The sequence below is a fragment of the Schistocerca nitens genome, chromosome 6, assembly GCF_023898315.1.
Source record: "Schistocerca nitens isolate TAMUIC-IGC-003100 chromosome 6, iqSchNite1.1, whole genome shotgun sequence".
NCBI lineage: Eukaryota > Metazoa > Arthropoda > Insecta > Orthoptera > Acrididae > Schistocerca > Schistocerca nitens.
The window spans coordinates 497,392,464-497,404,509 of record NC_064619.1 but is presented as its reverse complement, the minus strand read 5'-3'; the positions used below and the strand labels follow the sequence as shown (position 1 = coordinate 497,404,509).

The following is a 12,046-nucleotide window of genomic DNA, read 5'->3' as shown; positions in this document are numbered from 1 at the left end:
CGTACCGTAGGTGCAACCACAACGGAGGGGTATCTGTTGAGAGGCCTGACAAACGTGTGGTTCCTGAAGAGGGGTAGCAGCCTTTTCAGCAGTTGCAGGGGCAACAGTCTGGATGATTGACTGACCTGGCCTTGTAACATTAACCAAAACGGCCTTGCTGTGCTGGTACTGCGAACGGCTGAAAGCAAGGGGAAACTACAGCCGTAATTTTTCCCAAGGGCATGAAGCTTTCTTGTATGATCAAATGATGATGGCGTCCTCTTGGGTAAAATATTCCGGAGGTAAAATAGTCCCCCATTCGGATCTCCGGGCGGGGACGACTCAAGAGGACGTCGTTATCAGGAGAAAGAAAAGTGGCGTTCTACGGGTCGGAGCGTGGAATGTCAGATCCCTTAATCGGGCATGTAGGTTAGAAAATTTAAAAAGGGACACGGATAGGTTAAAGTTAGATATAGTGGGAAGTAGAGAAGTTCGGTGGCAGGAGGAACAAGACTTTTGGACAGGTGAATACAGGATTATAGATACAAAATCAAATAGGGGTAATGCAGGAGTAGGTTTAATAATGAATAAAAAATAGGAGTGCGGGTAAGCTACTACAAACAGCATAGTGAACGCATTATTGTGGCCAAGACAGACACAAAGCCCACGCCTACTACAGTAGTACAAGTTTATATGCCGACTAGCTCTGCAGATGATGAAGAAATTGATGAAATGTATGATGAGATAAAAGAAATTATTCAGGTAGTGAAGGGAGACGAAAATTTAATAGTCATGGGTGACTGGAATTCGACAGTAGGAAAAGGAAGAGAAGGAAATGTAGTAGGTGAATATGGATTGGGGCTAAGAAATGCAAGAGGAAGCCGCCTGGTAGAATTTTGCACAGAGCATAACTTAATCATAGCTAACACTTGGTTCAAGAATCATGAAAGAAGGTTGTATACATGGAAGAAGCCAGTAGTTACCAGAAGGTATAGATTATATAATGGTAAGACAGAGATTTAGGAACCAGATTTTAAACTGTAAGACATTTGCAGGGGCAGATGTGGACTCTAACCACAATCTATTGGTTATGAACTGTGGATTAAAACTGAAGAAACTGAAAAAAGGTGGGAATTTAAGGAGATGGGACCTGGATAAACTGAAAGAACCAGAGGTTGTACAGAGTTTCAGGGAGAGCATAAGGGAACAATTGACAGGAATGGAGGAAAGAAATACAGTAGAAGAAGAATGGGTAGCTTTGAGGAATGAAACAGTGAAGGCCGCAGAGAATCAAGTAGGTAAAAAGACAAGGGCAAGTAGAAATCCTTGGGTGACAGAAGAGATACTGAATTTAATTGATGAAAGGAGAAAATACAAAAATGCAGCAAGTGAAGCAGGCAAAAAGGAATACAAACGTCTCAAAAATGATATTGACAGGAAGTGCAATATAGCTAAACAGGGATGGCTAGAGGACAAATGTAAGGATTTAGAGGCTTATCTCACGAGGGGTAAGATAGATACTGCCTGCAGGAAAGTTAAAAAGACCTTTGGAGAAAAGAGAACCACTTGCATGAATATCAAGAGCTCAGATGGAAACCCAGTTCTAAGCAAAGAAGAGAAAGCAGAAAGGTGGAAGGAGTATATAGAGGGTCTGTACAGCGGCGATGTTCTTGAGGACAATATTATGGAAATGGAAGAGGAGGTAGATGAAGATGAAATGGGAGATATGACACTGCTTGAAGAGTTTGACAGAACACTGAAAGACCTAAGTCGAAACAAGGCCCCGGGAGTAGACAACATTCCATTGGAACTACTGACGGCCTTGGGAGAGCCAGTTCTGACAAAACTGCACCATCTGGTGAGCAAAATGTATGAGACAGGGGAAATTCCCTCAGATTTCAAGAAGAATATAATAATTCCAACCGCAAAGAAAGCAGGTGTTGACAGATGTGAAAATTACCGAACTATCAGTTTAATGAGTCACAGCTGCAAAATATTAACGCGAATTCTTTAGAGACGAATGGAAAAACTGGTAGAAGCCGACCTCGGGGAAGATCAGTTTGGATTCCGTAGAAATGTTGGAACACGTGAGGCAATACTGACCCTACGACTTATCTTAGAAGGAAGATTAAGGAAAGGCAAACCTACGTTTCTAGCATTTGTAGACTTACAGAAAGCTTTTGACAACGTTAACTGGAATACTCTCTTTCAAATTCTGAAGGTGGTAGGCATGAAATACAGAGAGCGAAAGGCTATTTACAATTTGTACAGAAAGCAGATGGCAGTTATAAGAGTCGAGGGGTATGAAAGGGAAGCAGTGGTTGGGAAGGGAGTGAGACAGGGTTGTAGCCTATCCCCGATGTTAGTAAATCTGTATATTGAGGAAGCAATAAAGGAAACAAAAGAAAAGTTTGGAGTAGGTATTAAAATCCATGGAGAAGAAATAAAAACTTTGAGGTTCGCCGATGACATTGTAATTCTGTCAGAGACAGCAAAGGACTTGGAAGAGCAGTTGAACGGAATGGACAGTGTCTTGAAAGGAGGGTATAAGATGAACATCAACAAAAGCAAAACGAGGATAATGGAATGTAGTCGAATTAAGTTGGGTGATGCTGAGGGAATTAGATTAGGAAAAGAGACACTTAAAGTAGTAAAGGAGTTTTGCTATTTGGGGAGCAAAATAACTGATGATGGTCGAAGCAGTGAGGATATAAAATGTAGACTGGCAATGGCAAGGAAAGCGTTTCTTAAGAAGAGAAATTTGTTAACATCGAGTATTGATTTAAGTGTCAGGAAGTCGTTTCTCAAAGTATTTGTATGAAGTGTAGCCATGTACGGAAGTGAAACATGGGCAGTAAATAGTTTAGACAAGAAGAGAATAGAAGCTTTCGAAATGTGGTGCTACAGAAGAATGCTGAAGATTAGATGGGTTGATCACATAACTAATGAGGAGGTATTGAATAGAATTGGGGAGAAGAGGATTTTGTGGCACAATTTGACCAGAAGAAGGGATCGGTTGGTAGGACATATTCTGAGGCATCAAGGGATCACCAATTTAGTACTGGAGGACAGCGTGGAGGGTAAAAATCGTAGAGGGAGACAAAGAGATGAATACACTAAGCAGACTCAGAAGGATGTAGGCTGCAGTAGGTACTGGGGGATGAAGAAGCTTGCACAATGGAGAGCTGCATCAAACCAGTCTCAGGACTGAAGACCACAACAATAACAACAACAACGAAGGAACCCGACGTCCGGACAACTCTGAGAGATTACATACAACAGACGGGGACAGAACGTTGTTGGGAAAGGACGGGACTCAAATTGGTGGGCTGCATTCGTCAAAAATATCAGCAGAACTGGCTGGTGATTCTGGCCCGCCCTAGGGACTAGCTCTTGTGTGGCCTTCTACAGAGGCAAGAGACCAACTGATCCGCTGTAGGGCACTTCCCTCCATCTGTGTGTAACGGGAACAAAGCTACGTCGAGGTTGTAGCAGGCGATCCCGGCCGGGCTGCTGCAGGTGGTGAAGGCGTGGGACGTGTGGGACCAGTGTTGCGTGCAGACAGTGAGTGTGCGCGGACCCCTAGAGCTGGGGCTGGAGCACGGCGCGCTGTCGCTGGCGGCGGGAGGCCGCTGCCTGCTGCTGGCGGGCGGCTGCCACGTGGCCACTGTGCGCATGCGCCAGCCGCGCCGCCCCGCGCAGCCGCTGCCGGCCACACCGCCGCCTCTGCCGCCGCCCTCGCGCGAGCACCGACCGGCCGTCCCGTCACCCTGGCAGGCGGCCGAAGCGCGCGGCATCATTACCCCGGACTCGTCAGTCTACAGCCAGTCCAGGTGAGAGACTGCCCGCTACATAATCATGTTGTTGTGGCCTTCTGTCTAGTGATTTGGCAACCGGCTGGTTTTAATAACAGATTGGCCACTCGATGGGTTTTACGTTCAGTAGTTTTTTTTTTTCAGTTGAATGAAACTACTAGTGACATTTCATAAATAATGCATAGATCGGTATTGCTGTCGATTGTTTGATGCAACAACTGAAAATTACGTCAGATGTAGTTGGGAACGTGAGGAAGAAGCACGTGTTTTTTTCTTCGCTTTATCACTCCTTACTCTAACATAAAATTAGCGAGAGGCAGAAATGGACCCTGCAGGAGTCTCGGGTACTGTGACTGGTGAATACCATAGGTCGTTCATCAAGATCGAACTTTACGCGGCCAGAAACCCGACAGAAATCCATCGCGCCTTAAAGTGAACTTTGTGGTCAGTTTACAGTAGACTGTAGTACAGTTACACGTTGGGTTAATGGTTTCCCTTCTGGTCGTATGAGCATAGACGGTAATCCTAAACTCAGAAGGCTAAAGCCGTGCGGGATTAGCCGAGCGGTCTTGGGCGCTGCAGTCATGGACTGTGCCGCTGGTCCCGGCGGAGGTTCGTCCTCCATCGGGCATGGGTGTGTGTGTTTGTCCTTAGGATCATTTAGGATAAGTAGCGTGTAAGCTTAGGGACTGATGACCTTAGCAGTTAAGTCCCATAAGATTTCACACACATTTGAACATTTTCAGAGAGCCAAAAACGGCAACAGATGAATGAAGTGTGAAACTATGGCAGACACTCTTGAAGAAGATTGCAGTGAGATTGGTGAGGAACGCTCTGAAGCCACGAGAATTCCCCCAAGACCCATATACCGTATTCTGACATAAGATTTGAAGAAGAGAAAAATTTCTGCGAGATGGATCCCACAATGACTGCTGAAGAGAAGTAGAAACGCCTGGACATTGTAATCTCGCTCAAACAAGGAGTCGACCATGAAGGTAAAGGATTCTTGTGTTGAACTGTCGCTACTCATGAAATGTGGATTAGAGACTTGTAGCCGGAGTTGAAATCAAAGTCCAATGAAGGGAGAGCTTCAGATTCTTCACGTCCAAAGAACTTTCGTCGCGTTCAATCATAGCTCAAGGGAATGATGATTTTTTGCTTACGACCACCAAGAAATCATCATGACAGGTAGAGTCCCATGTGGAACAAGTGCCTCAGCAGTGTATTGTCGTAGCTCCCTGCGAAACATGCGCAACAAAATGTGCAAAACCCGACCTCAGTTGCTGGAGCCTGCGCCACTCATTCTTCACAACAATGCTCGCCCGCATATCGGCAATGTTATAACCCAAAAACTGCGAGAATACGGATGGGAAGTGTTGCCTCCATCCTTTCTACAGCCCGGACAAGAGTCCATCAGACTAAGACTTGTTCCTGAAGTTGAAAAAAACCTTTGCGTGAACGGTATTCTACCACCGTTAACCAAGCCATTCGACAAATGAATCGAAGTGGTGTCCTGGATGGAGTAATAGAGCTTCTCAGAAGTTGGGATTCAGTCATAGAGAAGCAGGGAGACTATATTGTAGACTGTAAAGAGATATTGAAAATTAAACGTGTAAGTAAAAAGAATTAATTTGCATTATTTATGAAATGTCCCTCGTAGTTTCTGTGGCCACATCGCCTATGTAAATGTTTTCATCAAAAAAATGGTTCAAATGGCTCTGAGCACTATGGGACTCAACATCTGAGGTCATCAGTCCCCTAGAACTTAGAACTACTTAAACCTAACTAACCTAAGGACATCACACACTTCCATGCCCGAGGCAGGATTCGAACCTGCGACCGCAGCGGTCACGCGGTTCCAGACTGAAGCGCCTAGAACCGCACGGCCACACCGGCCGGCTAAATGTTTTCATCACTCTCTGGGTTTGAGTGGTTTCACTTACTGGGAGAGAACCGCCTGACACAAGTTTCTGTCAATTAAGGCAGTTATGTGAATGTTTTCACTCAGTCTCCAGATTTGAGTGACTTCATTTACATGCTTTTTAGTCTGGCTATACATGTATCACAGGTGGGGCTGCCAACTTTTTGGAGACAAATAATGTTCGAAACAAGTTCAATAAGTAATGCAATACGTTTCTTTCCATCAGCCAATTTCAGTTGCCAAAATCTGTGATCGGATATCGTGGAATATTCTCACTTCAGCCCCAATAGTTTCATGAAGTTATAACAGGTTGCGGTGCTATATGTAGCCTTCAGCAAGCGTCTTTAACGGAGGTAAGTTCCAAGCGGAGTGCTGTTATTGATTTTCTTTTGGCGGAGAACCAGAGAATTCCAGATATTCATAGGCGCTTGCATAATGTCTACGGTGACCTGGCAGTGAAAAAAATCACGGTGAGTCGTTGTACGAGACGTCTGTCATCATCACAACAAGGTCACGAAAACCTATCTGATCTCCACTGTGACGGCCGGCCGCACATAGCTGCGACTCCTGCAACGTTGGAACGTGTGAACGCTCTCATTCGAGATGATCGACAGGTCACAATCAAATACCTTGCTGCCCAACTGGACATCTCTGTTGCTAGTGCTGACACACTCGTCCACCAGTTACTGTACTCAAAGGTGTGTGCCCGCTTGGTTCCTCTCTGCCTAACAGAAGACCATTAAGAACAACGAAAGGCCGTCTGTGTGGGCTGCTTGCTCTTAGTGAGGCTGATCGTGACTTTTTTTGTCGAACATCGCAAGAGGCGATGAAATGTGGGTTCTTCCGTTGGAACTGGAAACAAAATGGCAATCCATAAAGTGGCACCGCAGCACCTTTCTTCCGAAGAAAAAGTTCAAAGCCATACCCCCACCTCCTGGTAAAGTCATGGCTATGGTCTTCTGGGACTCTGAAGGGGTTATTATGTTGGATGTTCTATCTCATGGTGCTATGGTCAACTCTGAAGTGTATTGTGATACCCTCAGTAAAACAGGGGGGAATAATATGGTTTTGCCAAAAGAGTGGGAAATAATATGCATGATGCACTGGAATCCAGTTAAAAATGTGTTGCATTATTTACTGAATACCCCTCATACCTTAGATTTGAATGAGACGTAAATGTAAAATATATTTTTAAAAATGAACTGTTTTCAAAATCTATACATTTATTTACCTAAAAGCAATTTTATCGTACTTGTGGCATTAAATATGTATTTTTGGATGGTTTAAAAGGTTAATACCTGGTGTTTCATTATAAATTTACATTTCTAAACTGAACAATTACTTTTTTATTTAAATTTATTGGCGCTCTGTCTCTGCTGGTTTGCAGCCCTCATCGATAGTTCTGTTCTGCTAAATGCAGAGGTGACGTGAAGAAAGCACATAAGATACGATTTTTTTGTGTCTTTATCACTCTCTTTTTAAGCAAATACTGTCACTTCTAGGGCCTTTTTTTGTGAAAAATTATTGTAACCATCCATTGATTCCCTTTAGATTTATTTAACCATTCGACTAACAAGTCACTTTAGGTTACACAGAAGACTTGTAATATGTACTTATTTTAGATGATTGTGCTTCCAATGTCAGATTAGTTTAAAAGTGCTCAGTGATGTTATCACCAAAAATGTAATCTTTGGAACATACAGGGTGTCTAAATATACATATGTTTTATACTGTTTCAATTTGTTAATGGTAATAACAAGCAACAATGGACAAAACTTGGACAATGAAAAGTTTATATAAATTAGAAACATAAAGTCCATACTTTAATATATAGGCCATCCAAAATTTCTATCCACTCTTTGATCTAAGAACTGAATAACACATTTTCTCCTTGACTAAAAGTTTCAAAAACAGAAATAAAAACGCTAGCTCAAGTGTAGGTTATGGAATATTGAAATCTATCAAGAAATAGTCTTCAATTGGAGAGTATATTGTCATTTACAGATGACATTTACCCCCTCCACACAAAATGGTTGGTCCTATATGACTGTTACACATATGGCGATAAATTTCACATCTGGAGGTCTTTGTGATCATGAATAAACAAATGGAGAGAGTACAGAAAGGCAATAAAGAAATAGCTATAAATTTACTTGAAGAAACAGCAGTTACTTGAGTGAATTTCTGTATTTACTGATGTCAAGTTTGCCAAATGAAACTTAGACACTGATTGGATTACGGTCACAGGTACACCAAAAGAAACGAAATATGCCCTTCAGCATAATAATTGTATTTTAAATTTCAATTTTTAAAATTTTAACCATACAGTAGTACAGTATATTAATTTATAAGGTGAAAGACAAATAAAAATTTCCCATGAACATGGAAAGATATTTGTTATGGTTTTTTAATAAAAGAAAAATGTAAGAGCAATTTTTGTGTTTCCTCGTTGATAGTAAGGTTAACGAACACAGTTTCCTTATATAAATCACACTTGCAGGTACTGTATATGACACTGAATTTACCTTGAGGATCACTTTTTGTCCAGCTAAATGATTTCTTCAATTCACATGGCAACGAGCGTTTCAGCTGTCTAATCTAGACACAGAGTTTACTATTAAGAAAACGCCTATTAATAAACATGGACGAAAAACTAAACTAGAAGCCACTTCTTGACACTCAATAAAAAGGAGGTGACAAAATGGCAATGACAGTAATGACAGGCAGTAGCTGAGTGCCGTTGTCAATAATGACTTAACAGTGACAAAAAGGTCGAATGTTTCCACCCAGAACTGAATGCACTGGACTGTATCAACTGTTTTCATTCAGTTGCTCCTACAGACTGGTTTCACTCAAGAGAGTGATTCCGCCGATTTGTAAAACTACAAGTGAATGACTATATTGTTTTTTAAGAATCTGCTGTATCGATTGATTTAATTCGTTGTTCCCATCACAACTTCCGTCTCATAACTGGTTTGATGCAATTATACACTCTAGTCTATACTGTGCAAGCCTCGAGCTGCATTTCTGTGGGAAATGCAATGGCTCTACAAATAACTTACATGGGAAGTGGGGTGAGCTTGGATGGTCAGGATGGCAGGAAGTGTGCTTAGAATATAAATTGCTCGTCCTAAAAACAGTGGTATCAATGGCATTAGTCATTTCAAAGCTTGCACGATAATTTTATTCTTACCTGCCAGCAGTCTCCTACAAGAGTAACGAAATATCTGTAAGCAAAAAGATTTTACAATACCTGGACAATGATGCTGTATACACTGTACACAAAGAAGGATGTAAATGGATGAAAAAGTTTTTTAATTGAAGTGGTTTCAAAGTCGACTCCATCAAAGAAGAAAAATATTGTTTTTCCATGTTATTTTACACCTGAAAAGAAAATAAGACACATAGGATGAAGTAAATAGACCATAGGTAATGCATTCCAAACTTTGTTTCGTGTGTTTTTATGTACATATTTTCTTGAGCAACGAAACTTTGATGTTCTGCAATATTTGGAAGCTACTTTTTCTGTTCTTTCGCTCCAGTGTGGAGAATTTATTGTATGAGCTTTCTGAGAAACATGCACTTCGAATTTTTATTTTGATCATAAATAACCACTACTATTATTGCTAACTGCTTAATTCTGTTGATATAGTTTCATTTTGTGTAAGGTGAACAGCCCTCGTAACCTCACTTTCACCATTCAGGTGCCAAATTGCACAGCAGACAACACTTACAACGCATGCAGTTCTAGTGCTACCGTATAAACAAAAACGATCACTCGTGAGAGACGAATCTTAGTACAGGTAAAACACGCCAGTGGCGCTGCAGTAGCCTCGCCACTTGCGAGTAGTCGACTAAGATAAGAGAGTGGGTTTTGTGAAATCAGCAGTAAATGGAGTATATTACATTAATAAAACTTGGGTCTTTGCGCAGTGTATGTGGCGACAGTGAGAGCGGATCTCCTTCACAGTCGCCGTCGCCACCACCACCCAGCAACCACGACAGACCGGAAACGCCAGAGGTTGCCACCAGTTCCGGTCGCATGCCCGAGCTGCCGCCGCCTCCGGTGTTGCCTCATTCTCCCGGGCCGCCGCACGATCTGCATTCGCGCCGCGCGCTCCACGAACGGCGGATCCGCGAACTGCGCCCAGTGGTGGGACAGTGCGCACCGCATCTGGCCCTGGCGCTACACGAGCCAGTGGAACTGCGGCTGTCGCCAGCGCTGCCACCGCCGCCCGGACTGGCCGCGCGACACCCGGAGCGCACGGCGCGCCTGCTGCAGCAGCCGGAGCGGCTGGCGAGAGCCCGACTGCTGTCGCCGAGCTCCGTGTCCGTGCTGAGCGCCCGTAGCGCCAGCAGCAGCGACACACGCAAGTAGTGTGCTCTCAGCACGTGAAATATGCACACGCAGCGACAATGGTGCACAAAATATCGGTCCACATGCTGCGTTTCATTCTGCAGTCTGATATTTAAAAACTGTTTTGTACTCTCACTTTAGTTACACTATCAGAAGTTGGAATTGCTACATCATTAAGCGCCGATCCTATATTTACCAAACTATTTGGAGATGTTCACACACAGCGAGTATTAAAATTTCATTCCATTCGGAACTGATGTTCATTGTGGACTTCCTTATGAGATGAGACCCTTACAGGCATGAATAAACGCTTGTATTCATTTGGTATAGAAGCATGCAACATCTGAGCGATACATTGAAGATTTTCTAGCCATGCCTAAAATACATGCTGTGTCAGTTCATGAAGATTGCTGGTTGAAGGCTAGTCTAGAAGTACATGTCTTTCCATCGCATCCCAGACATGCTCTGTGGGTGACACATCAGATAACAGGACTGCTAGTCAAGAATCTACAGTTTTATCAAGGTGTTTGTGCTGTGAAATGCAGTTTGGAGTCTGCATTATCTCATTGGAATATCCCATTTGGAGCCCTGATCATGAAGGGTATGACAACAGGGTTTACCATTTTTTCTACCCACAGATTAGCATTCAGCTTCCCTTCAGTGATTACCAAATCTGCCCTGTTTCCCATATTCGGTAGCTATCCGCACCGCAATTCCAAGAGCTGGAGAATTATAGTTTTTGAGAATAGCTGCTGTCTGAGAGCTTTCACCAAGTCTTTTACACACTCGTTGGTGTCAATCAGACAAGTCTACGTTGTTTGTGGTATGGTGTTAGCAGTAAACTACACAAGGCAACTTGAGACCTCAACCCAGTTTCCAGCAACTTGCTGGTGGCAGTTCATGGTGATACATTCCTTGTAATTTCTTCCGAGTTTCCGAATGTTGTCATTTATTTTTCAAACCCAGTCAAGCAACCCTACATTCTAGGGTCAAGCAACCCTATATTCTTCCCATGGTGTATTTCTCCTATAAGGAACTATACCCACACTTCTTAACATACTATTGTCCCAAGTTCATCTCATTTTCACTTATTCTGCAGTCATTGCGTTACTCCCAGCTAAGTGTGTGATCTGTTGGTATGATGCCCGATTGACCTTCATTCTGACAAATCTACCTTTTCTCAGTGTCCAATACATCATGATAAGCTGTGTGTGCCCATCCTCTGCATATACTGTGTTGCAAGCCCCACCTGAAAAATTCCAGTAACGTTAAACACACTCAGTACCCATCATTACATCCACTACTTCTTGCCTGTAGAATACTTGCTTTAGAGCATTGAGAATAATCTCACATAAGGCTGAACTTTTAATCAATATATCCCACAGGGTTGAAATACCAGAGTATCAGCTTAGTAGTGTTCACACACTCTGCACATGTTGTAACACTTTCCATTTCTGTCAGTGTAATCCCTCAGGGATGACATGTTACTGTCTTGATTTTTTCCCCTTTTTCTTGTTACTAAAACAAATAAAAATCCAGTCGGTGTGCATCTGAGACAGAAACAGCATTAAATACTATCGATTTCGTGGTTACTAAAATGATACAGTGCTCTTATGTAAAACTACTTTGTGTCACACTGAACCTGGAGATTAATAAAATTACCTACAAATGGAGACCGAAGTTACAGCTCTGTCACTGCGCCAATCAATTTCTTTTTTCTTTTTTTTATGTAGGTTCATGTGGCTCAAACTTTTTGCTATGTACACTATGTTCTTCAGTCTACAGGTTAGTATAATTGGAAGAATATCGAAATAACAAAAATTAGTGTTTAGAAAGGTTATTATTATTACAGCGATGAATCAGAATCTGATTATATTTAAAGTCAACAATCTATGTTTTGTCGCAGATCAAACCTGGTTGGAAATTCAGATAATGACATTAACAAAATCGTGTAACTTGTAACGAAAGTATCTC

The 12,046-nt window shown here is 42.5% G+C and overlaps 1 protein-coding gene across 1 annotated transcript in view; it reads left to right on the top strand.

Moving 5' to 3' along the window:
• Positions 1–11,747, top strand: part of LOC126263083 (uncharacterized) — a 149,836-nt gene extending 138,089 nt beyond the window's left edge. The window contains exons 8-9 of the mRNA XM_049960078.1: positions 3,499–3,812; positions 9,649–11,747. Coding sequence (XP_049816035.1) covers positions 3,499–3,812; positions 9,649–10,093 — 759 coding nt within the window. The 3' untranslated portion in view covers positions 10,094–11,747. The remainder of the gene's footprint in view (positions 1–3,498; positions 3,813–9,648) is intronic.
• The last annotated feature ends 299 nt before the right edge of the window (positions 11,748–12,046 follow it).